Genomic DNA, 24,691 nt, shown 5'->3' with positions numbered 1-24,691 from the left:
TCTTTTAGGGTCTTAATTTATCAACCGTGGAGGGAGGCAGTCAACTAAAATCTTTTGAGTTGGTGAAATTATTTTCCTTTTGTTTAACTTTTTTTGAACCAAGATTAATACAAACCACAGTAACAATAATTTTTCTGTAGGCTTGAAACTCTACCCAAGCATCAGTTCCTTTTAAAAATAATCCCCAACTTCTGTGTTCATTATATGCTACTTTAGAAACGAAAGCTGCTGCTTCAGGCTCCTAATGGCCTGCCTAGCACATGTCCCTACCTGTGTTATAATCATTAATTCTCATGTCTGTTCCTTCTGCTATACTGGAGTCACCACCTTAAGGCTGATAATACCTTGCAGACCTGAAGGAGGTCAGTTACAGTAAGACATTTAAAGGCTTTATGAGATATACTGAGATGTTTACATGAGAAGAGCTATGCAATTAGCACATTTAAAGATAAAATTGAAGATACAAATAGACACTGAGGCTGTGCTTCAAGAAAAGTCTTTGTATCTGCATATTTGAGCATGTAGTAAGATATACATGATGTGGGGCAGGGAGAGGTGGTAGAGCATCATGGTTTGGAAAAGCAGAAGTCACTTGGGCACACATCACATTCATTTAGATGGCTTGTTAGTTTGCTGGGACCCATCCCCAGGGGTCTGGAGTCTGGGTGGGGCCTGAGAATTTGCATTTATAACAAATTCCCAGGTGATGCTCATCTGGGCACTGTACTTTGAGAATCACTGGTTTACAGTTTGGTTTCTGGCATCAGATGGATCTGGTGCTGCTAAAAGATAGTCGTGTGACTCTGGGCAAACCTCTTGTTGTTGAGGCTCAGTTTCCCCATCTGTGAAATGGGGATGATGATCCTTTCTCACAGGGTGGCCACGGTGGTTCAGCAAGGTAATAAGGGTAAAGTACTCAACACAGTGCCTGATACAAAGCTGGGGCTCACTCTCTGAGCCATCCTCCTCTTCTGCCTCATCCTTTGCATAACCAATGAACTTTGGTGCTGAAAATCACCTGCTCTAATGTTTGTACATGAAAAATCCAAGACTCAATAAGCTAAATGGCCATTTTCAGATCAGACACCTAGCTTGTGACAGCCAGAATTTGGATCCACTTCTCTTGGCCCTTAGTTTAGTATTCTTTTTTTTATTAAGGTATTATTGATATACACTCTTATGAAGGTTTCACATGATAAAACAATGTGGTTACTACATTTACCTATATTATCAAGTCCCCACCCATACCCCAATGCAGTCACTGTCCGTCAGTGTAGTAAGATGCCACAGATTCAATATTGGCCTTCCCTGTGACCCCTCACACCATGTGTACTAAATGTAATACCCCTCAGTCCCCTTCTCCCTCCTTCCTTACCCACCCTCCCACACCCCTCCCTTTTGGTAACCACTAGTTCCTTTTTGGAGTCTGTGAGTCTGCTGCTGTTTTGTTCCTTCAGTTTTGCTTCATTGTTATACTCCACAAATGAGGGAAATCATTTGGCACTTGTCTTTCTCTGCCTGGCTTATTTCACTGAGTTCCAGCTCCATCCATGTTGTTGCAAATGGTAGGATTTGTTTCTTTCTTATGGCTGAATAGTATTCCATTGTGTATATGTACCACCACTTCCTTATCCATTCATCTACTGATGGACATTTAGGTTGTTTCCATATGTTGGCTATTGTAAATAGTGCTGCAATAAACATAGCAGTGCATATGTCTTTTTGAATCTGAGAAGTTGTATTCTTTGGGTAAATTCTAAGGAGTGGGATTCCTGGGTCAAATGGTATTTTTGTTTTTAGTTTTTTGAGGAACCTCCATATTGCTTTCCACAATGGTTGAAATAGCTTACATTCCCGCCAGCAGTGTAGGAGGGTTCCCCTTTCTCCACATCCTCACCAGCATTTGTTGTTCTTAGTCTTTCCTATGCTGGCCATCTTTACTGGTGTGAGGTGATATCTCATTGTGGTTTTAATTTGCATTTCCCTGATGATTAGTGATGTGGAGCATCTTTTCATGTGTCTGTTGGCCATCTGAATTTCTTCGTTGGAGAATTGTCTTTTCATATTCTCCACTCATTTTTTAATCGGGTTATTTGCTTTTTGGATGTTGAGGTGTGTGAGTTCTTTATATATACTGGATATTAACCCCTTGTTGGATATGTCATTTACGAATATATACTCCCATACTGTAGGATGCCTTTTTGTTCTGTTGTTGGTGTCCTTTGCCATACAGAAGCTTTTTAGTTTGATGTAGTCCCATGTGTTCATTTTTGCTTTTGTTTCCCTTGCTTGAGGAGATGCATTCAGGAAGAAGTTGCTCATGTTTATATTCAGGAGATTTTTCCCTATGTTTTCTTATAAGAGTTTTACGGTTTCATGACTTACATTAAGCATGTAAGTCATGCTTTGTGATATTCCTTTATGTTGTCTAATTGCTGTGGTGAGGACCTCCAGAACTATGTTGAATAAAACATGATCCATTTCAAGTTTACTTTTGTGTATGAGGTTAAACTATAATCCGGTTTCATTCTCTTACATGTAGCTGTCCAATTTTGCCAACACCAGTTGTTGAAGAGGCTGTCATTTCCCCATTGTATGTCCATGGCTCCTTTATCATATATTAATTGACCATGTATGGTTGGGTTTATATCAGGGCTATCTAGTCTGTTCCATTGATCTATGGGTCTATTCTTGTGCCAGTACTAAATTGTCTTGATTACTGTGGCTTTGTAGTAGAGCTCGAAGTTGGGGAGCATAATCCCCTCAGCTTTATTCTTCCTTCTCAGGATTGCTTTGGCTATTCGGGATCTTTTGTGGTTCCATATGAATTTTAGAATGATTTGCTCTAGTTCATTGAAGAATGCTGTTGGTATTTTGATAGGAATTACATTGAATCTGTAGATTGCTTTAGGCAGGATGGCCATTTTAACAATATTAATTCTTCCTATCCATGAGCACATGATGTGCTTCCATGTATTGGTATCTTCTTTAATTTCTTTCATGAGTGTCTTGTAGTTTTCAAAGTATAGGTCTTTCACTTCTTTGGTCAGGTTTATCTCTAGGTATTTTATTCTTTTTGATGCAGTTATGAATGGAATTGTTTTTCTGATTTCTCTTTCTGCTAGTTCATCGTTAGTGTATAGGAATGCAATAGATTTCTGTGCATTTTGTATCCTGCAACTTTGCTGAATTCAGATATTAGATATAGTGGTTTGGGAGTGGATTCTTTAGGGTTTTTTATATACAATATCATGTCATCTGCAAATAGTGACAGTTTAACTTCTTCCTTACCAATCTGGGTGCCCTTTATTCCTTTGTGTTGTCTAATTGCTGTGGCGAGGACCTCCAGAACTATGTTGAATAAAAGTGGAGAGAGTGGGCATCCTTGTCTTGTTCCTGATCTTAAAGGAAAGGCTTTCAGCTTCTCACTGTTAAGTATGATGTTGGCTGTGGGTTTGTCATATATGGCCCTTATTATGTTGAGGTACTTGCCCTCTATACCCATTTTGTTGAGAGTTTTTATCATGAATGGATGTTGTGGTCAAATGCTCTTTCAGCATCTATGGAGATGATCATGTGGTTTTTGTCCTTCTTTTTGTTGATGTGGTGGATGATGTTGATGGATTTTCTAAACTGTACCATCCTTGCATCCCTGGAATAAATCTTACTTGATCATGGTGGATGATCTTTTTGATATATATTTGAATTCCATTTGCTAATATTTTGTTGAGGATTTTTGCATCTATGTTCATTAGGGATATTGGTCTGTAATTTTCTTTTTTTGTGGTGTCTTTGCCTGGTTTTGGTATTAGAGTGATGCTGGCCTCATAGAATGAGTTTGCATGTATTCCCTCTTTTTCTACTTTTTGGAAAACTTTTAAGGAGGATTGGTATTAGTCTTCACTAGGTCTTCACTATCAAACTAAATGTTTGATAAAATTCAGCGGTGAAGCCATGTGGTCCAGGGATTTTGTTCTTAGGTAGTTTTTTGATTAGCAATTCAATTTCATTGCTGGTAATTGATCTATTCAGATTTTATGTTTCTTCCTGGGTCAGCCTTGGAACATTGTATTTTTCTAGAAAGTTGTGCATTTCTTCTAGGTTATCCAGTTTGTTAGCATATCATTTTTCATAGTATTCTCTAATAATTCTTTGTATTTCTGTGGTGTCTGTAGTGATTTTTCCTTTCTCATTTCTGATTCTGTTTGTGTGTAGACTCTCTTTTTTTTTATAAGTCTGGCTAAGGATTCATCTATTTTGTTTATTTTCTCAAAGAACCAGCTCTTACTTTCATTGATTCTTTCTATTGTTTTATTCTTCTCAATTTTATTTATTTCTGCTCTACTATTTATTATGTCCCTCCTTCCACTGACTGGGTGTCATTTTTTCTTCTTTTTCTAGTTTCATTAATTGTGAGTTTAGACTGTTCAGATGGGATTGTTCTTCTTTCCTGAGGTAGGCCTGTATTGCAGAATTGCCTTTGCTGTGTCCCAGAGATTTTTCAGTGTTGAATTATTATTGTCATTTGTCTCTGTATACAGCTTGATCCCTGTTTTTATTTGGTCATTGATCCATTGGTTATTTAGGAGCATGTTGTGAAGCCTCCATGTGTTTGTGGGATTTTTCATTTTCTTTGCATAATTTATTTCTAGTTTCATACCTTTGTGGTCTGAGAAATTGGTTGGTACAGTGTCAGTCTTTTTTAATTTACTGAGGCTCTTTTTGTGGCCTAGTGTATGATCTATTCTTGAAAATGTTCCATGTGCACTTGAGAAGAATGTGTATTCTGCTGCTTTTGGATGTAGAGATCTGTAGATGTCTGTTAGGTCCATCTGTTCTAATGTGTTGTTCAGTGCCTCTGTCTCCTTATTTATTTTCTGTCTGTTTAATCTGTCCTTTGGAGTGAGTGGAGTGTTGAAGTCTCCTAGAATGAATGCATTGCATTCCATTTCCCCTTTTAATTCTGTTAGTCTTTGTTTCACATATGTAGGTGCTCCTGTGTTGAGTGCATAGATATTTATAATGGTTATATGTTCTTGTTGGATTCATCACTTTATCATTATATAATGTCCTTCTTTGTCTCTTGTGACTTTCTTTGTTTTGAAGTCTATTTTGTCTGATACAAGTACTGCAACTCCTGCTTTTTTCTATTATTTGCATGAAATATCTTTTTCCATCCCTTCACTTTTAGTCTGTGTATGTTTTTTGGTTTAAAGTGAGTCTCTTGTAGGCAGCATATAGATGGGTCTTGTTTTTTTATCCATTCAGTGATTCTATATCTTTTAATTGGTGCATTCAGACCATTTACACTTAGGGTGATTATCGATAGGTATGTACTTATTGCCATTGCAGGCTTTAGATTCACGGTTATCAAAGGTTCAAGGTTAACTTCTTCACTATCTAAGAGTCTGACTTCACTCACTTAGTATGCTATTACAGACACAATCTAAAGGTTCTTTTTTTTCCTCTCTTTTTTCTTCTTCCTCCATTCTTTATATATTAGGTATCATATTTTGTACTCTGTCTATCCCTTGACTGACTTTGGGGGTAGTTGATTTGACTTTGCATTTGCTTAGTAATTAACTGTTCTACTTTCTTTACTGTGGTTTTATTACCTCTGGTGACAGCTGTTATACCTTAGGAACACTTCCATCTATAGCAGTCCCTCCAAAATACACTGTGGAGATGGTTTGTGGAAGGTAAATTCTCTCAGCTTTTGCTTATCTGGAAATTGTTCAATTCCTCATTCAAATTTAAAGGGTAATCTTGCCGGATAAAGTATTCTTGGTTTGAGGCCCTTCTGCTTCATAGCATTAAATACATCATGCCACTCCCTTCTGGCCTGTAAGGTTTCTGCTGAGAAGTCTGTTGATAGCCTGATGGGCTTTCCTTTGTATGTGATCTTATTTATCTCTCTGGCTGCTTTTAATTAGTTTAGTATTCTTAATAGCACTTAATTTGGTACATCTAAAGAGAGATGTCATGAAGGGCTGTATTATGGGGAGCTAACCATTGTCAAGAAGGTAAGGGTGAAGGACAATGTGGTATGGCAGAGCAAGGAGGGGAGTGGAACACGGACTCTGGGAGTCCCCACCTGGCTTTGCTGTGAACTGGCTGTGTGTCCCTGAGCAGTTAGTTCCCCCTCTCTGGGCCTCCTCAATGTTTTCACTATATGTCAGGCACTTGGCTAAGTCTTTCTCATGAAGTCATTATAACAATTCTCGATGGTATGCTAGAAATCTCCTGCCTGACTCTCTAGATTCGTTTTCCTCCCTTCTCCACTCACTGTCTGCTCTTCCAGGAGGCTGGCTTGTAGGAAGTGCATCAGTGGAGCTCCTGTGCCCTCTGTATAACCAAGAGTCTGTCAGGAAATTGTAGGGCAAGGGGGGCAGTAAGAAAGAAGAGAGGACAGGGCATTTATTCTCCTGGTTCTTCCTGTGAAGTGGCTTGAGGCTGGTTGCATTTCCACCTGAAATTGTTCCTCTCTAAGATCCTTATCTACATGATTCTCTTCCCTTCTCAGTTTTAAAAACCACCCCACCCCAGCAACTTGGACCAACAGCTCGACTGCTATTAGCACTGGATATCCAACACTGTTAATACCTTTAAATGTGCCATTTGCTTCTACTGGGATTCTGACTGACACAGGACTGATGCTGGAAGTGGCCCCAGGAAACAAACTCTTAAGATGCGACTCTGGGTTTGGATTGAGCCCAAGGATAACTTCCTTGATGAGGGCAGATTGGTAGTTCATGGTAGATGATGGCATTGTGCTTACTCCCAATAATCAGATGGACTAGCTGACTCATAACGTGAATCTTCAATAGCCTTATTCTCTAGCTAATCTGATGCTCAATGGACCCATGTATTAAATGGTCTTGGCAACAGGGATGCGGGCTGTGCTTGAGGTCAGTTCCATGGGTTCCCTCACTGGGGCTCATCAGTTCCTGCTGCATATGGGGGCACAACCTGCTGATAGCAGATGCAACTGATGAGCCCCTTGTAGGATACTACCTCCAGGTAAGATCAGCTAGTTACCTGGTATTAGGTTGATTCCATTCCATCATTCCCATCATGGAGGAGGTAGAAATTAGTCTTCATAGGGGATGGACACAAATTCTGGGTGTGGATTTGTCCATAGTGCTTCTGCTAACATCACCATTCATGGACTGCAGGATGCCTCATCCATTGCAACGGTATCTTTCATAACATTGCTAACACTGATCAGAGGCACTAATCTTAGCACATTTCCCATTACTCAAAGGCAGCTGCCTTGACATAATATTGGAATGACCTGATGCAGGCTCAGTTATAGCACCAGCTAAGAGCTAGCACTTTGTGAGGTTGGGATTCTATCATACTGAATGCAGTGTATGCTTTAAATTGGGGACCAGTATACAGTGCTTATGGCCCCTGACAAGATCCATAGGTCTGGAGACCAAGGGGTGAAGGTGGGGTGATTATTACTATGCCTAATAAACCCCTTACAGAAATTTGCTTTTTGTTTCTTGAGATCAGTAGGTTTGGAGGGTCTAATGCCCAAGGGAGAAATGCTTCCACCAGGGAACACAGTTATGGTTCTGATGCCTTAGAAGATGAGCCTGCCCCCTAGTTTCCAGGCACTTGATACCAATAAACCACAGGTGCAGGAAGAGCTCACTGAACTGGGTGGCATGATTATGCTAACTACTTGGGGGAAATTGGGTTACTACAAGGAGAATAAGAAGGACTATGTGTGGAATGTGGAGATTCATTGGGGGTGCCTTTTCATACTTTCTTACCTGAAAGTACTAGTCAATGAAAAACTGGAGCAACACACCAAGAATTCAGATTTTGTGGGTATGAAGATTTGGGTCCTTCTTCAGGTGAAGATCAGGACATGGAATGGCTGGTAAAAGACAGCATGACATGGGAGTGTGCATGTATAGAGAATACCACTTGTTGGTAGTCGTGATATTACACCCTGTGTAAGATGGCCATAATATTTCAGGGTGACCAACCATCCCAGTTTTCCAGGATTGAGGGGTTTCCTGGGACACAGGAATTTCAGTGCTACAATCACAAAACTCCTTGGAAAATCAGAACAGGTCATACTATTTACGCTTCTCACATTTTCCAGCAATATTATGACATAAATAATGCTTACCTTACATACCTCGCAGGTGCATATGAAGATAATGAGCTGTTACCCTGGAATCTGGTAGACCTAGGTGTTAAGTCCAGCTCTACCACTTAGGTGTGGGATGACCTTGAACAGACTACTTAGCATCTTCCAAGGCTTCACCTCCTTCTGTAAGCCTAATAAGCCTACAGGTATTTTTGGCCACCAAGATCTGCCTTACTTATTAGCATGGAAGACTGTACGGCCTTTGCCCCTTCCATGTCACTCTTTGATACTAAACATATCTGCCTCACTTCTCCACTGTGCCAAGGGGTGTGCCTGGCTTGGGGGTCCTGGTGCCATCTCTCCAAGCCTTAACCTCTGAACCCTTTGCAAGTGCAGGAGCTAGAGGCCTGCTCTTGCCACAGAAGCAAGACTATGGAGAGCTTTTCTCCACCTTCATGTAGCCTGCCTGGCCCAATGTATAGAGGGATGGCATATTGGATGTGGTTGCCTGAGGCCACCCATCTGCCTCCTAGGGGACACTTTCAGTGCCTCAACCATTTCAGACCCAGATGGCACAAATTGTAAGCTATTTTCCCATAGATGAGACAAAAGGAACATTTCCAGGGTACATGCTAGGTACTGGGCACTGCGGCAATTGCCTTGAAAAATGCTTCATTTAATGTCTGTAAAAACTTAGACTGGAGAAACTCAGGCTCAGGGAAATTAAAGTCACTTGTTTAAAATTCCACATAGATGAAAATGGTAGAACTGGGATTCAAACCCCACAGAATGCTGGAGGATAGCACCAACACGTGAAAAGCCAAATGCAATACCTCAAACCTTGACCTTGTAGTAGATGTCACATGCACAAAGTGCTACAGGGACTGGGTGGGCCATGTGAATGAGAGAGGTGGACTGGGTAAAACATGAGAGCATAAACCCTGTCTACATGGAGGGGGGGGACGCTTATCAAATCCACTGGATCCTTGCCATGTGGGAATGCCCACTAGTATGGCCAGAGAAGCTAAAATCCAGGTTTTTACACAAAATGTTTTAGCTTAAAAATATTAATAATCATTCCATTTAAAAATAAAATACTTCATGCATTAAACACACCAAGCCTGCTGGTCACTAGATTTTAGCATCTGCCCCACAGTCATGGAAAGAGAAATTCGTGGAACAAGGACCCAGCCAGAGGCACTGATCATAGCAGAAAGGTGAACAGTTATCATGCAATGTGGGAGCAATCCCATTTACAGCATATGCAGTTATCCTAAAGGTAACTGGGGAATCACAGAGTGACCACCAGCTCTTATTGTGTTTCCACCAATGTAGAAGTCAGGGAGAAACTGAGATACAGCAGAAAGGACTAAGAGTAGAAAATGGAACCAAAGAACTTTGAGACATCAGAAAAGTTTACCTTGGGTTACCTCCCTTCCAGATTTTTAAGAAAGAATAATGAATTCCCTTTGAGTTTATGAGTAAAGGTTAATCTCATTTCTTATACAGTTTGATTCCCCTCTTCTCTTCTGAAAAATGTCATAAATGTCACATGATATACCTACGAGGGCAGTTTTCCAGGAATCTTTTGTGGATGTCCTTCTCAAGAAGATGTCTTTTGAATCACTTCCTTCCTGGGACCAGGTAGCTCCTCATCATTAATTGTGAGTAATTAGACTCCTCAATCCAAATCACTTTATCACAGTGAAATTCCCCTTTTGGAAATTTCCATTAGTTTGGCTCTTACTGGAACATCCGCGCATTCAGCCTCCCCTAGAAGCAGCTCTTCGCTCAGTAAGGATGAGACAAAGGGGAGGAAATGGGTCTGAAGGAGGACGAGAGGGCCACTTGCTGGCTGGATTCTCCTGCCTTCCCTGCCGGGCCCTGGCTACCTCCAGGGGCACCCTCACTGGCTACATCAGCCTCCTGGGCGCCTCATTCTTTGTTCTGGTGTTTGTCATGGGGAGGCCATGATATTTTGGGAAGAGCTTAAATTTGGAATCAGAAGATTTGTGTTGTGTCCTGCCTTTGACTGTCTGTGTACTCTTGGGCAATCATTTAACCTCTAGGAACTTCACAGATAAAATGAGAAGAGTATCTGCTTTTTGTGGTTTTTATCCCACTGAAACACATGTATATGAAGGGCTTTTTGTAAATCATTAAACTCCATATAGATAGATCAGATTGCACTTGGCCACCGATACTTAAAATATCTATCTTTAGTCGCAGACAGGCTGTGGCTGAGGCACATATTCCGAAAATATTCATCCTTTTGTAAGATAGATGTTCACTGGGAAGTAAGTGGCTTCCCAGTCAGGATGATATTTCCCAATCCCTTCTGCATTTGGGTGAGTTAAAGTGATTCCCAAGTAAAGGTGGATTGAGGAGTCTAATTACAATTAATGATGGGAGTTACCTGGTCCCAGAAAGGGAGTGATTCCACTTTTACTAGTGGAATATGAGCAAAAGTATCCCTTCAGAGCCACAGTAGTTAGAAGTGTGTGCACCTTCTTTCATTTTCTTCCTACCTCCCACTGGAGGAAGAGGACTCCGAGGCCCCAAAGAGTGGCAACAACCGCAAAATGGAAGGGAACCAAGTTCCGGAATCGTGTGGAAGAAAGCCACCTGCTGACGAGAAACATCCTCACTGGGTTACTGCATGCGAAAGACACTTCTCGTTTTGCTAAGTTTTGCTAAGTCACTGAAACATTGGGGTTTCTTTATTACAGAAGCTGACATTACTCTAACAAATGAGTCAAGGGGCTGGGAATGCTGTGGCTCAGTCAGTAAAAAGTGCTGGAAGTGAACCCACACAGTGGCTGGCGAGAGCTTTTTCACACTGACTAATCCACATGCTGCAGGGCCGAGGAGCTGCAAAAGGACAGCTGCGTTGGGTGGTCAGATAAGGTTGACGGAAGTTTGGTCACACACACCACTTCTGTGTAAGTGTTCCAGAATTCCAGAGTTAAAGCTGGAAGTAATGGGTTTCCGAGGCCATCTATTAAACTCATTTGTAGTTCCGGAAACTGATGCAGAGACATGATGGCGCGGTGCCCATCCACAGAACTAATTAGCAGTGGCATCCAGACTAATACCCAGGTCTTCAGATTCCCAGACTCCTCTCCTCAGCCCTCCTGCCCACTCCTCTGTGGCTCATCCGAGCTTCTCTCTTGACAAAGCCTGACATCTGACATCTGAACGACCCGGAAATGACTCAAAAATGGGGAGAGATGGGTATGAATGGACTTAAGAGTTTGCATCTATCATTTAATCGGCCAAAGGGCATTTTTAATTTTCGACGTAGTGGCTGAAAAAAACACTGAATGAGCTTTTCAGCCAAACGTTTCTCCTTGCCTGCTTTTTTGGTGCTGTCCTGTGTCCCCTTGAGCTCTATACTCTAGCTGTGCCCACTAGTGTTATTCCACAACTCTGTCATTTCCTGCGCCTTTGAGCATACTGTTTCATTCTCTCTGTCTTTAACACTCCTTCCCCTCACCAAGGAAATCTCCACGTGTTTTTCCTTCAAGATCCTATTTAAATGCTACATTCTCCATGAAGTCATCCCCAGTTCTTCCAGGCTGAGGTAGGGGTTCCCATGGTACTCTGCTGATGCCATTCTTAAAGCACTCATGGCACAGAACTGTTATTTTTATTGGCAACTTGGTGGTCCATTTGCTTTGTAGGCTCCTTACCATCACGTAGCTTTATGAAAGGGCTGTAGGACATATAATGTTGCCACCTGCCTTCTCCTTACCTGTTGTTCAGCCCAGGAGTGGACACCTGACACAAACCAGCCAGTCAACAAACACCCAGCCACCATGACACGGCCTTCCACAAGGACTCTGCCTTGGTGGCTGGCCCTTGGTGCTGGGGGTTGGCCGCATTTTCTCCATTGAGAATTTGCACTCAAGAAAAGGAGGGATGTGCAGTTCATTGCGGGAACGGAGCTAGGAGGTCATGATGCAGTTGAGACTGGTGGCTGTGCTGGGCCGTGTGTAAGACAGGCAAAGCCTAGGAGTCACCCTGGGAGGCACAGGAAGGGGCTGGGCCCTAAGGGAGAGGGAAGTGAGGACTGGGGAGACCCTGAGGTTTGAGGGGCAGCAGCCTGGGCTCCTGGGGTCTTCAGGATCCTCTCGCCACCTGCCGTGCCTCCTGCCTTGGGTTCCACCGAAGGCCCCCACCAGGCCTTTGCAGATCGCCCTCCTCCTTCTCTTAAACTAGTTCAGTGGATTTCTATTCCTTGCAACTAAAAGAGCTTTCCTTAAAAGATGTTTTACCTTCCCCTCTGGACTGTGAGTTTCTTGAGATCAGGAACTAGATCTTACTGTTTGTTGTATCACCAGAACATAGCTCAATGCATAGAGGGTGTTCAAAATATCCTCACTGAGTGTATGATGAGTAAATACATGGATAACTATGCTTGTTGGTAATAAACACAGGACACAGCCTGCCTGGCCGGATGCCTGGCTGCCTTACCTTTCTACTAAAAGCTCTTTCCCTTTACATTCACAGCTCTCTTGCTTATGTCCTCAGTGTCTTAAGGTCCACATTTAACAGGTGGCCTTTCCCTGAAGTATTTTTTTGCCTTAAAAATACTGGATTTGACACACTGGCATCTGAGGAGGGGACAGAAGCAAATAAGAGATACAAATAAGAGACAACACCCTCACTTCAACCACATCTGCTCCAGAAGAAACCAAAGGTGGCCCCCTGGACCTTTTCCTGAAGAAACATGGTGAGAAGCAAGCTGTATTTAGAGAGATATAAGTATAGCTTTTATTTTTTTTTAAACCAACCCAACATTTCCACTGGCAACTGTCAACATAGCTTATGACATGAGCACTGTTTCTTTTTTAGTTATTTTTTTCTTAAAAAAATGTGTTTAAAATTAAACAGGTATTTTTTTTATTTCTTTTTTTTCCCTTAAAAAATGTATTTATGTCAATGCAGAAAAGCCTAAAGATCTGTGGGCAGTTTTGTGGTGATTTTCATATGTGTGTGTGTGTGTGTGTGTGTGTGTGTTTTAAAGCCAGGTCCTTCCAAAATTTGTTGGGAAAAGGTCTGTAGGCCACAGCAATTTCTCTATAAACCAGGCTCCATGGGATTATAACAATTAAGATTCCTCTTACTGGGGCAAGAAATAGCCCACAGGCTGGAAAAAGAGCTTCGTGAGGTTTAAAAACAAGCAGGAATGTGGGAGAGATGAGGAATTCCAGCTCCTATATTGTGAAAATGCTTTCAAATGTGACCTGAGGGTCCAGGAGAGGAGAACGGGCCCCTTGTTTTCTTCCAAACTTCTCCGTTTTGGTATTACCTCAAGAAACATAGTCAGACCTCTTAGTGGGGTGCATCAGAGAGTGGGGGGTAGTGAAGCCGACATTCCTCAGAAGCACTGACATTTTAAATATAATCTTTCCTCTTGGAGAGCTCACCAGGTGGGCATCTCTTCTCTCCTGCCTTAGAAAGCTCCCCAAGAAAGAATCGACCCCTCTTGTTTTCCCAGCCACCCTTGGGCATCACATACCACTCCTGTTTTTGTCTCGTATCTCCCACTTGGTGGGTCTTCCCACAGAAGGAAAAACATACAGACATTGACACGTGAGATGGACAGAATCTGAAAGGCTTGGACAGAGAAGAGGACAAGAACTTTTTGTTTTAAACATAAGCATATACAGCTCCTCCTGCTCCAGCCACAGCCCCTGTGCTTTATCGTTCTGCATGGGTGTGCAAGCTTACTTCCACCCAAATGCCAGCAATCCTCTCAAGATTTGAGAAAAGAAAAAAAAAAGACACGGGGACAAGTCCTCAGTGGAGCCGAGAGGTAGCTGGTACCCAGGGAGAGTGGGAGAGCATGTGCCTGAAAATTCATGCCTGTCCGTCGGCTCAGACCTTAAGATCTTTCACAGCACCTCCGTCACTGACTTCAGAAAGAAAAGACAAGACAAGCAATGACCAGAACCGGAGGGAGAAACAGAAGCCACCACAATTATGATTACGATGAAAAGAGTACCCCAAACCAGCCCCGTGGGTGTGAGCCATGTTCACGCCTCCCCAGCTGAGCGAGAGGACAGTGATGGACCACACCTGACAGACAAGAGAAACCCTGCCTCCAAGGGGAGGAGAAGCAGAGGAATACTCGGGAGGTGGAAGAGAACGTGGTGAAAGGGCCAGGGACGTGGGTGGGAAGGTAGGGTGGAGGTGGATTTGGTGCTGCTGTTGGTTTGTATTGAATTAAAGACCTTGTCAAGTGGGTGCTCCTCCATTCCGTGTGACTGGGTGAGACGCTGCCCCTTCAGCTCACTGCCAGGGCCTGGGCGGGTGAGGTTCCCGGGGCTTGGATCCTGGTGCTGCCTCTCCAGGGCTGCTCACCCTGGAACGGTCCCTGCTGGGGAAGGGCCCTTCTCTTAGGAGAGGTCCTAAACCTGCCCTGCGGAGGCTGTGTTCTGATGCTCAGAACCCCTTGATGTAGCAGTAGGCCTCCAGCGTGGCGAAGAGTATGTAGAGGAGCCACAGGCTCACAAAGAGCCACGTGGTGGCAAGCTTGCAGCCACGAGGGCCGCCGAGCTCCCCGCCCAGGTGCGGCCGCCGGCGGTACAAGAGCACGCTGATGCAGACGAACGCGAAGATGGTGAAGAGGGTGACGGAGAAGGCCAGGGTGCCGGCGGACACGTGGAACTCCTGTCCCTGCAGGGCCCAGTAGATGGCGGCCACGGACCAGGCCAGGCCAATGCCCAGGAAGACGTTGACGGCGTTGCTGCCCGTGACGTTGCCAATGGAGGCGTCTGCGTACACGTCCTGGATGGCTGCAGCCTTGCTGGCAAATGTGTCTGGAAAAGTGCAGAGACAGATGAGAGGTGGACAAAGCTAGACGTGGAGGGTCTACTTTTGAATGAGTCCGAAAGGTAGCTCAGGCCGGCAGGCTGAGCCCAGGAATGAGAGGCAGGTGCTTGGCAGCTACCCCCAGCTCAGACATCAACAGCTGTGTGGCCTTGGACAAGTCACCTCACTTCTCTGGGGCTTCGTGCTCCCCATCTGCTGTTCTGGAGTCTGAAAGATTCCTAAGGGCTTTACTGGTCCTGATATTTACCAAGTGTGTTTGTTATTCCCTCCTGACTATTTCTTCAGTAAGGGGAGTTTGCTATCCCATAGTATCTCCCCAGGGAACCTTGACATTATGGGAAGCTGCTTAAAGTAGATGCCTGATTGTACCTGTCACATGGGGCATTCACTCAGGTGAGAGGGCATTCACTCAGGTAGCATGGACAATTATTTCACAATGCTCTCCGGCTCAGCATTGTACCTGGTGCTGGAGTCGCAGAGACAGAGCACTCACTGGGAAACCACAATCAGGACCCGTAAGGTAAGCTGTGGGCTCAAGGAACACTGGGTTCTACCTTTGCAGTTAGTACATGGAGCACAGGGCCATGCAGGCTGTTTGACTTTAGATGTTGGCATGGATCATAGGCACTGGAAGGATTGTCAGGGACATCTAGGCACCCTTTTATTTCATAGGTAAGGAAAATAAGGCTTAAGGAATCTGCCCAGGGTCTCATGGGAACTTAGCCAAAGATTTGCCCCTAAAACCCTCATGTAAGGACCCTTTGCATACCATCACTCTACATCCAAAGAGTTTCAAAGTCACAGAGTCAGCTGAGTGGATCATAGCGTAACCTTCAAGCCCCTAATCTGCCAGCTGTTCCCTGGACCATTTGCAAGGACTTGGAGGTGCCCCAAGCTCTCTCCCTGACTTGCTTGTCCTGGCTTGCCTCCTTGTTGTCAATTTTCTCAGATCTCCTATGGAAAAATCTCTTCCCTTTTCTTGCCTATGACCTTGATTTTTGCCTCTGATCCTCTGCAATTGCTCCCTATGTCTGTTTCTCTTCTCCATATCTGCTCCTTTCCCTCTGATAGTTCCAGCCCCTTGAGGTCTAGAGAACAGAGATTACAGGGCATCTCCTCCACAAAGCTTTCACTGAACCATCCATCTATTTTCCTACCACCCAGCACATTTCCATGATAGCCTAACATCTTGCATCACTAGTATGCAAATAATCCCACCATCCATGCTGGGGTTTGGGGAAGAGTTTTTCCCAGAGTGTGATACAGATTCAGATACTTTCCAGAAGGACTTGTGTTCCTGGTCCTGGAAGGGTTTCCCTGGATCCAGTCCACAGAGTCCTGTTTGATGAGATTCAGCCTCATCCTCTTATAGGAAAATGCTCTCTCTTCCCACAACAGTGGGAAGGCCAGCTCCCTGGCAGAAGTTCAGGGTTCAGATGCCCTGGAGACTCCAACTGAACTAAGCAAGGAACCTGAGCTAATGCAGCCCCTCCTGCCTGCTAACTGCTACTTGTCACTCTAGCCCAGCTTACATACATCCTCTCTTGGAAGCCACCCCTGACCCAGCCTAGCTCAGGCCCCCCGTTTTGTAGTTGTGCAGCATTTGTACTTTTTCTTCATGAAACTTATCGAGATGATTTTAATTACAGTAGTTGGGGGTAGTCTCCATCACTAGATTATAAACTCCATGTTGAGAGGGAAGCATGTCTGTCCTGCCTCCCACTCTAGCCCCACTAACCAGCCCAAGACCATATCAGACTCAGTGAATATTTGTTGAATGAATGAATAAATTAATGCCTGTTCCTGTTTGTTTCTAGGAGTTCATAAGAAAAAAAAAGGAATATGTAATTCATCATAGGAAAAGACAAGAGCTCACTAAGCTTCCTTCTCCCATCCTGTTGGGAGGCACTTTGTGCTTGTAGGTGTCCTTCTGAAGCAGAGGCCAAGAAAGCTTGTGAGCATTTCTACTGGGGCATAAGCAGGTAATCTCTAGCCTCTCAGACTGCCAGAGAGAAATGGAAGGAGAACAATGTCTATGTTCTTGCGATTGCATTGTTTGTGGCCTGTTTGTAAAATGTGGAGGTTAAGAAATTGGACCACTTACTCGGGCAGTCAACTTACCCTCTGTGGGCCTCAGTTTCCTCATCTGTCAAGTGGGGATGGATAATAACTGTTCTTATTAAATAGGGTTTTGGTGAGCATTACAGGCATAAAACATCTAAATTGCTTAGCATACATAGTGTCTGACACATCCAAACGGCTCAAGAAATGTTAGCTATCATTAGTGCTATTATTAGTCCCTTTGATTGGCTTTCTCCACCTTAGGGGCAGAGGCTCTGTTAAGCTCAGATCTGAGATAGTAAGGAAGATAATGAGGAAAAGTGTGGGGGGCATTTGAACCTGGTAATAGCCTCTTTGCAAACCCATGTGACCCTCATACTCACCTGGCACAGAGGTGCCAAACGCCACAAAAACAACAGCTGTGACAGAGTCTTTGAGGCCAATGGTGCAGCCGAAGTGGGAGGCTAGGTCCCCGATGATGGCCGTGAGCATGCCAATGATCAGAATGGAGATGACGAAGCAGGCCCAGCCACGGCAGTACTCTGTGGGGGGCACACAGGCAAACAGCACCTTCCAGAAGACCGTCAGAAAGTGCATGACATAGTCAAGGCAGGAAGGCAGCCTCTCCTCGCCTGACTCATCCTCATCCTCCTCCCCTGCTGGAGACAAGATAAATAGGCCCAGAAAAGGGCAGCAAGGTCAGATCCCCATTTATGAGAAAGTCTAATCCAGCATACCCCATGAGCATCATCCGCTGGAAGGAGACTCCAGCTCTCTCCTGGGCAGCTGGTCCAGGCCAGCGTGTGGGCACCAGAGGACAGCTGGGAAAGGGGAACTGTGCTGGGATGTCCCACTGGCCAACTTGAATTGGGAGAGTAGGGGAGCGAGGACAGGGAAATAAGGAAAGAAGAGAGAAAGAGATGAAGAGCTAGGGTAGAAGAACTCAAAAGGGACGAGGCAGCAGAGGGCAGAAGAGGAGGACCAAGCAGGCTGTAGGTGGTTGCCTAGGTGAAGAAAAGCTAAGTCAGTGGTGTGCCCATTCTTCACTGGACACCAGTGGAGCTTCTTCCCCATTTTCCTGACATGACCGCTGCAGTAACCTTGTGGCTGTGGCCATTATCTGTCCCCAGAGGGGTGGCTGTCATTCCACATCATGCGGCAGACCAGAGAGCCAGTGCCATCCTCCAAAGAGCCCCTGGGACTGAGCGGGGATGGGCCCCATTTGCCCTTGCCAGAAAATTGGGCAGAGGTGCTCATTTGGCAGTCTGGGAGGAGAGGATGTGATGAGGCCCTCTGGCATCTTTCAAGGGCAACCTCCGTAATGTCTTGACATACTAGAGGAAGCTGGGTTTTGAAAGAACTGGAGTCAGGACACTTGGGCTCCAACTGCAGCTTGCCGTGAGGAGAACCTGGAAGCTGGGGTAAATCCCTTCTTGTTTCTGAGCCTCAGTCCTTTATTTGAAAAAGGGGGGCGGGTTTAGATTATGTGGCCTACATTCTGCTTACTGTGTCTTTAGGAGCAAAGTGGGGTCATCAGAGGGATGACAACAGGGAGTATCTGAAGCAGGCGATGGGAAAGTGGGATAACAGCTGCCTGGCTGGACTTTTGCTCTGGCTCAGGGGCCTCAGGGATGTGACCCTGTGGGTTGCTATGACAGCAAAGTCTCATGAAAAGAGACAAGGCCAGTAGTACTCGGCAGTGCAAACAGGCCTCGGTGGTGCTGAGAGGCAGTACAGGGTGTGGTGGTCCATCTCATCCCCTTGGAATCACGTCTGTAGGCCTCTGGTACATGAGCTGTGTCACTACTGAGGGAACCTGTCGACAAATGCTGAAGGGGAGGTTTACAATCATCCAGGGCAGAGGTTTGCCAGAGAGTCAATGCAAAGATTTTGTAAACTCCAGACTCCCACACCTCTAAATCAGAATAGCCCCACATTCTGATTTAAAAGAGGACCACATTAATGAGAAGAAGGAATGACAGAAACCAGACTATATTGAGTTCATGTTTGGTACCTTTCTACTTGCTTTGCTGAGAGAGGTAGCTACAGTTCCCTTTTTGGATGAAGAAATTGAGGCACAGAGAGAATTACTTGTCCCAGTTCACACAGCAGCACCAGGATTTGAAAGCAGAGATAGCCATGCTCTTTTAGTTACCCCCCCGATTCTTTTCCAAAGTAACCCAGTAAAATAGGCAAACACCTAGGACTAGAGCTGGGAAGACTGGACACAGAAATTGGGAAAGGAAAGAAATCTTCCCTTTCCAGTGTTGTCTGCTTCTCCCAGCAAGGCCTGTGCCCATCTGAGGCCCTCTTACCTGCACTGACAGTGATGGCCTCCATGAACTGGTCCCTCCATGAATGGGTCCCCACAACCAAGGCCAGGTTTGTTTTCTTGATCAGTTTGTCCACCGTACTCTGTCAGGGAGATGAAAACTTGGAATCATGAGGTTAGAATGCTGAGAACTATCGAGGAGCCTGGTGTTTTGAGGGAATGAGAGATGCCCTGCATTCCTGGGGTCTCTGTGTGAGTTCTGAAAGTTATGCATGAATGGCCTCGGGTGATATCTTCTGGGAAAATCCTTCTATTTCCCTTTTCTTTGGTTGCAACTGCTGACATTGGATGTTTAGAGTAATACAATAGAGAATAATGGTGATGGTGTCAATAAACCATGCTCTGGAGTAGTGAAATTTACTATCTTTGCCATAAAAATACAGCTAAACAATAGTGATGATACATAAGGGCTTTATAGCCCAGTCATTCCATACGCTATGTTATGTTTCCTCACAGTATTCCTAGGATATGAATGGCCAGCACTACTCATTCCATGTTACAATTGGGGTAACTGAGACTAGGGTGGGTAAGTGATTTGTTCAGTTTCAATGTCACATATTTAGTGGTGACATTGAAACACAACTCTAGGTCTTCTATTTCCCACCCCATCACTCTATTATTCAATTAGATCTCACTTATGGCCTGACCTTGAACTCATAGGACTCTTCAATGATGACCTCTAGTTTGGGGTGTTCACCCAATACTGGCTTTCCCATTTCTGCTATCCTCTTGGCCTCCTCTTCCTCCACAGTCAGCTTCCTGTCTGTCACCTCTGCAACAAAACAAAATCAGACTAACTTTAATTTAGCACATTTGCCATCCCCTAGAAGTCTAAAGCTCAGAGTATTAGGAATAGGCAGTGGGCACAAATAAATGGCTCTTGAGAATGGGGATTTTGCGTATTTTTTTTAGAGCCACTTTCCAAAATGTGCTGAACATTTAATGACCATCAGACTATGGTCCTTGCAGGCCTGGGGTAAGCATTCCTCTTTCCAGTTTATACTTGGAAAGGCAACCTGACTCAAAGACCTTCTGGGAAACAGACCAGCTGAGGTTCCCAAGTCATTTGGTGAGATACTGGAGAGTTGAGAACAAAAGCCAAATCTCTTGACCTTTAATAATTTTGAACTGTTGGGCCTCTTTGTTTAACTACTTCATGTAAGAGTTCTTGGGGATCATAAACACATTTTAATGCAAAGGGAATGTCTACTGGTTCACATTAACATCTGTTTCCAACACTGTTGGGACCATCCCCTCTGTAGAGGAGAAAGGAGGGATGTTTCCAGGAATATCTATTTTTCATGCAAGTGAATGTTATCCTCACAGTGAGAAACTTGGAAGGTTTCCTAAAACAATTCATGATTTCACAATGAAAGATCCCCAGGATTTCCATAGGAATCAGGCACATTTCTTCTAAAACACAAATGCTTGTTCAAAAACAAAACAGAAGAAAGCTCTTCCTTTATTTTCTTTTGAGGCATCCCCTGTGTCCCTCAGCATCTTCACTCATGTACCAGTGGTCGCTTCTCATGTTGAACGAGTTAGAAACTTTTTCCACATCAGCTGATGAGTCCATTTTAAGACCATTTCACCATGAAGACATGTTTTCTGGATTAGAGTGAAATAGAGATCAAATCTTTTTATTCTCCTCTGATTAGAAAATTGTTCTTGGCAGCCTATTTCTTTCAGAGCTCATTTAAATATCTTTCCATTCAAGTCCATGTTCTTACATGCAATTAATTCTTTTATTTGGCTCCTTAATTGCTTTCATTCCACACAGTGAAATCTCCTAGGGGAATCCTCTCGTCCTTGGATAATCTCAAGAACAAAATGGGTTGGAGGCCAAGAAGGTCTTCTTTTCCCTCTATCCTGGGAACTGGTGAAGCATGGGGAGGTATGAGACTCAAGCTCTTGAGGTTGAAAGGGAAGGGATTCACTGGAAAGACTGTAAGCCAAGGGTGGAAGTTACCAAGCAGTGAGTCTGTTTTATGTAAGGATTTTCTTGGTTTTCCTGAATGAAGACGGTAAGAGTATGCAGAGGATTCCTGAGCTGGCTATTTTATTCAGAACTTCTGGGAGCAAACAAGGCAATCCCAAAAATGTTTGGGAGCTGTCCGTGGTACTGTCCTCCCTCTAGCATTGGTGACTGCTTTCAGAAAGTTATTTCTCGAGGATCAATGTCCTTCTGTATATTTCTAAGTAAGCAGATACCCTCTAATAGCCTGAAATCATTAATCCATCGATTCCAAATCTCTTATTAGTTAATTAGGAAGGCAAATCTGGGCAGAGTTCTGGATATGAGGTCATCAGTCCTAGAAGTCAGACTGTAAACCACTCTGAGAAAAAGCCCTTGGAAGGTGTGTAGACTGCTTAAAAGCATGGGTACTCTTCTCCTCTACTTGCAGGTTTTGGCACCATATTATAATGCTTATCCTAGCAGTGACAATACTATTCTATTCCTCCCTTCCAAATTTCCCCATATCATACTTTACATGTGCCACAAGAACGTCATACCAATGTAATGAGTTCTCCAGCGACATATAAATGTACCTGTCTAGCCCTTATCTAGCTATCACTCTAGCACTATATCTATCTGGCAGAATATTGATCTACCTACTGACCTGTCTACCCCTGTGGTGACAGTAAGTTTTGCCATCTAGTTTTCTGCAAAAATCTCTTTGACAAAAAACCAATTCTCTATCTTTGGATCTCCCACAGCCCCACAGAGGTACTCCATATATTTCTTTTAATTGATTGATTCACATGCCTTTAAATCAAGTATGATTTAGTGTCTTGGTTTGGTAGAAACTCCTGCCTTTTCTATTTTTATAATGATCACCCCTTTACATTCATACTGAGTTAATTTCTTGAGAAAGTGATGTCTCAAACCTGAAAGACCATAACGATTCTGATCAGTTGTTTATGTTAATGACTCAGGATTTCAAATAAGAAGAATAAATGACAGGTGAACCTGATATGCAGACTGACTAAACACTCTGAGATCTAGGAAAAGGAGGAGAGGGAGGAAAAAGAGAAAAAGAGAGAGAGAGAGATGAACAGAGAGAAAGAAAGAGAAAGAGAGAATATGAATAGGATGGAAGGTTGAACAAATATTGGAAGAACAAAGAGCTTGCCAGGCCAGACAAGAATAGATTTCTATGAATGCTCCCCAAGCATCCTCAAAAAGAAGTGGGGTGATGCAGTCACTGCTCTCACTCCCAGGTCCCTGGCGTAGCTCAGAATGAACATGTTTACTCTCCATCTTTCACTGCCAGGCATTGTTACTCATGTTCGCCTGTCCATCCAGGGAAATTCAAACAAGGATTTGAGATTTCCAGTGAATTTAAAGTCTAACCAAGGACTCCCACATCAAAGGTTTACAGAGTGAAAAATCTGGAATGTAATACTTCCTTTTCCTATTTTAGCTTCTATTGGCATTTGTGCAAATATGTTAAGAGTATAGAGAAGCTTTATATTGAATCACAATCTTTGTTTTGTGTATATGTTTGTGGTTGGTAGTGGGTAGAGGCAAGAGTTGGAACAAAGAAGCCCAAATAACTTCTCATGCAAGAAGATGAGTGAAGTGGAGAAAGAATACCTAAGGCTATGATATTACTACCCTGGGAAAGCACTGGAATATATGGGGTTGGGGGTAGTCCTTATCCTGTTGGTATAAAGAGAGTAATATTTCACAAAGGAAAAGTATAGGGATTTGCCCACATTTTTTATTGTTGTTTATGGTTCCAAGGTTGTAAATGTCCATACTATATACACTTTCCCTTCTCAAACCCAGGGGGTAGCCTTTAGGTGACTTTGAGTACCAATGAGTTCTGTAAGATGTGTTGCCTCTCAAATAACCTTAAAATTTTTTATATGTTTGAAGAATTGATGAAATGACACATGTGATTTTAATATGTATTGAGATGTCTTATATAGCTCAGTCTGCCTGCGCCAACAATTATGGTATTGCTGATATGTTTGAAATACTTTCTTATCTGCCCACAAAACTAGAATTTGTTTATGATTTGATTCCACTGATGCAAACATACTCTCAAAGTTGGTGTAGGTCCTACAACAGGAGATAGATTCTGTATAAGAAAATCTCCAAGACAAAAAGTCTCCAAAATTTCCATTTGCAACTGGGTAATTGCCTCCTTCTCCCCCCACTTCCCCTTTAATACCCTAATTTTTCTTGTTGTAGATGGTACACGTGACTTCAAGGGTCAGCAACAAATGAACCAAAGTTCTAGCAATTTAGGTCTCAGCTGTGATGAGATGGAAGATATCCAGGATCAGTAAAGTTTCAGATTTGTTAAAAATTGCTTTTCATGTTTTCACAGCAGCTTCTGATTATTTTTCCCTGGATCCCTCAAGATCCAAGTATTTTCTTTGAAATCCCATCATGATCCTATCAGGACATTCTGCTCTGACTCTCACCCTCTCTTGCCCCACCACATGAGAAGACAATGAATTAAGACTCAGGAGAAGTCTATGACCCACCATCTCTTTGATGAATTTCTATTCTCTTCCTGGTCCCACGGAGGACCAATTCTGCCTTAACTTACATCCACTCACAGAAACAGTGTTCAAAGAATTGTCTACTTCCTCAACATTACTTCAAGTGGGGAAATAAATCTCCCAGACTTTAGGAGAACTTGTCAGGTAAACTTGAGCTCACAGTTCCTATTAGGTAAATAAAAGGACATTGGTCCTAAACTAATAATGGCACAGGCAAGAAGTAGAAAAGAGGGGGCAAGACACCTCTTACCTGGAGACAACAGGAGCGCTGTTTGCAAATGGACACCAGAAAAGGGAAGAAAGAAAAGGAAAGAGCATTAAGGTCCCATCTTGAAAGTGTCCCCAGGCTTTGTGCTTGCAGCAGCATGAGGAAAGCTGTGGCCTTAGTAGGTGAGAGCTCTGCAGCCACATGCAAAAGGCAGCATTTGGAGCATGCGCAGGAGTGGCAGAGGTGGGAGCCACCAGGGAGACTGCTGAGACCAGGGCCCTGCAGCTGTAAGTTTTCCCCATGCCTTCCCTGCAAATCCGAGGGCTATGGATAGACGAATGAGGATGAGAGAACTAAAGGGATGGAGCATAGACAGAGGTGGTTATCTGTGATCTTCTAAGGAATCCGGTTATCACATCCATTCTGTAAAGGAGTGGAATCCAGTTACCTTGAAAATTGTATAGGCTGCAATCTTGCCAGACTAGCTGGCTTATCAGTGGTGAAAGTGACCCGGGGACTTGAATAGGAACTCAGGGCACTGGGTAATGGAGTGCTCAGTCCTATATTTTCTATCCCTAATCTCATAATCAGATCGTGCTCAGCTACCTGGTGCCCATAACATTTC

The 24,691-nt window shown here is 43.7% G+C and overlaps 1 protein-coding gene across 8 annotated transcripts in view; it reads right to left on the bottom strand.

The window, feature by feature from the left end:
* Window positions 1-12,978: 12,978 nt before the first annotated feature.
* SLC8A3 (solute carrier family 8 member A3) overlaps window positions 12,979-24,691 on the bottom strand; it is a 140,617-nt gene continuing 128,904 nt past the window's right edge. For 4 of the 8 annotated variants that reach the window (XM_036913340.2, XM_036913343.2, XM_036913341.2 and 1 more), the window contains exons 4-8: window positions 24,109-24,126; window positions 19,988-20,112; window positions 19,324-19,423; window positions 17,392-17,667; window positions 12,979-14,934 (exon numbers count right to left, since the gene is read on the bottom strand). In XM_036913340.2, coding sequence (XP_036769235.2) covers window positions 14,558-14,934; window positions 17,392-17,667; window positions 19,324-19,423; window positions 19,988-20,112; window positions 24,109-24,126 — 896 coding nt within the window. In that variant the 3' untranslated portion in view covers window positions 12,979-14,557. The remainder of the gene's footprint in view (window positions 14,935-17,391; window positions 17,668-19,323; window positions 19,424-19,987; window positions 20,113-24,108; window positions 24,127-24,691) is intronic. The other 4 variants (XM_036913345.2, XM_036913348.2, XM_036913346.2 and 1 more) reach the window with 2 other exon arrangements.

Source organism: Manis pentadactyla, chromosome 11, assembly GCF_030020395.1.
Source record: "Manis pentadactyla isolate mManPen7 chromosome 11, mManPen7.hap1, whole genome shotgun sequence".
Classification (NCBI taxonomy): Eukaryota; Metazoa; Chordata; class Mammalia; order Pholidota; family Manidae; genus Manis; species Manis pentadactyla.
The sequence above is the reverse complement of the archived record's forward strand: the minus strand, read 5'-3'. Positions and strand labels throughout refer to the sequence as shown.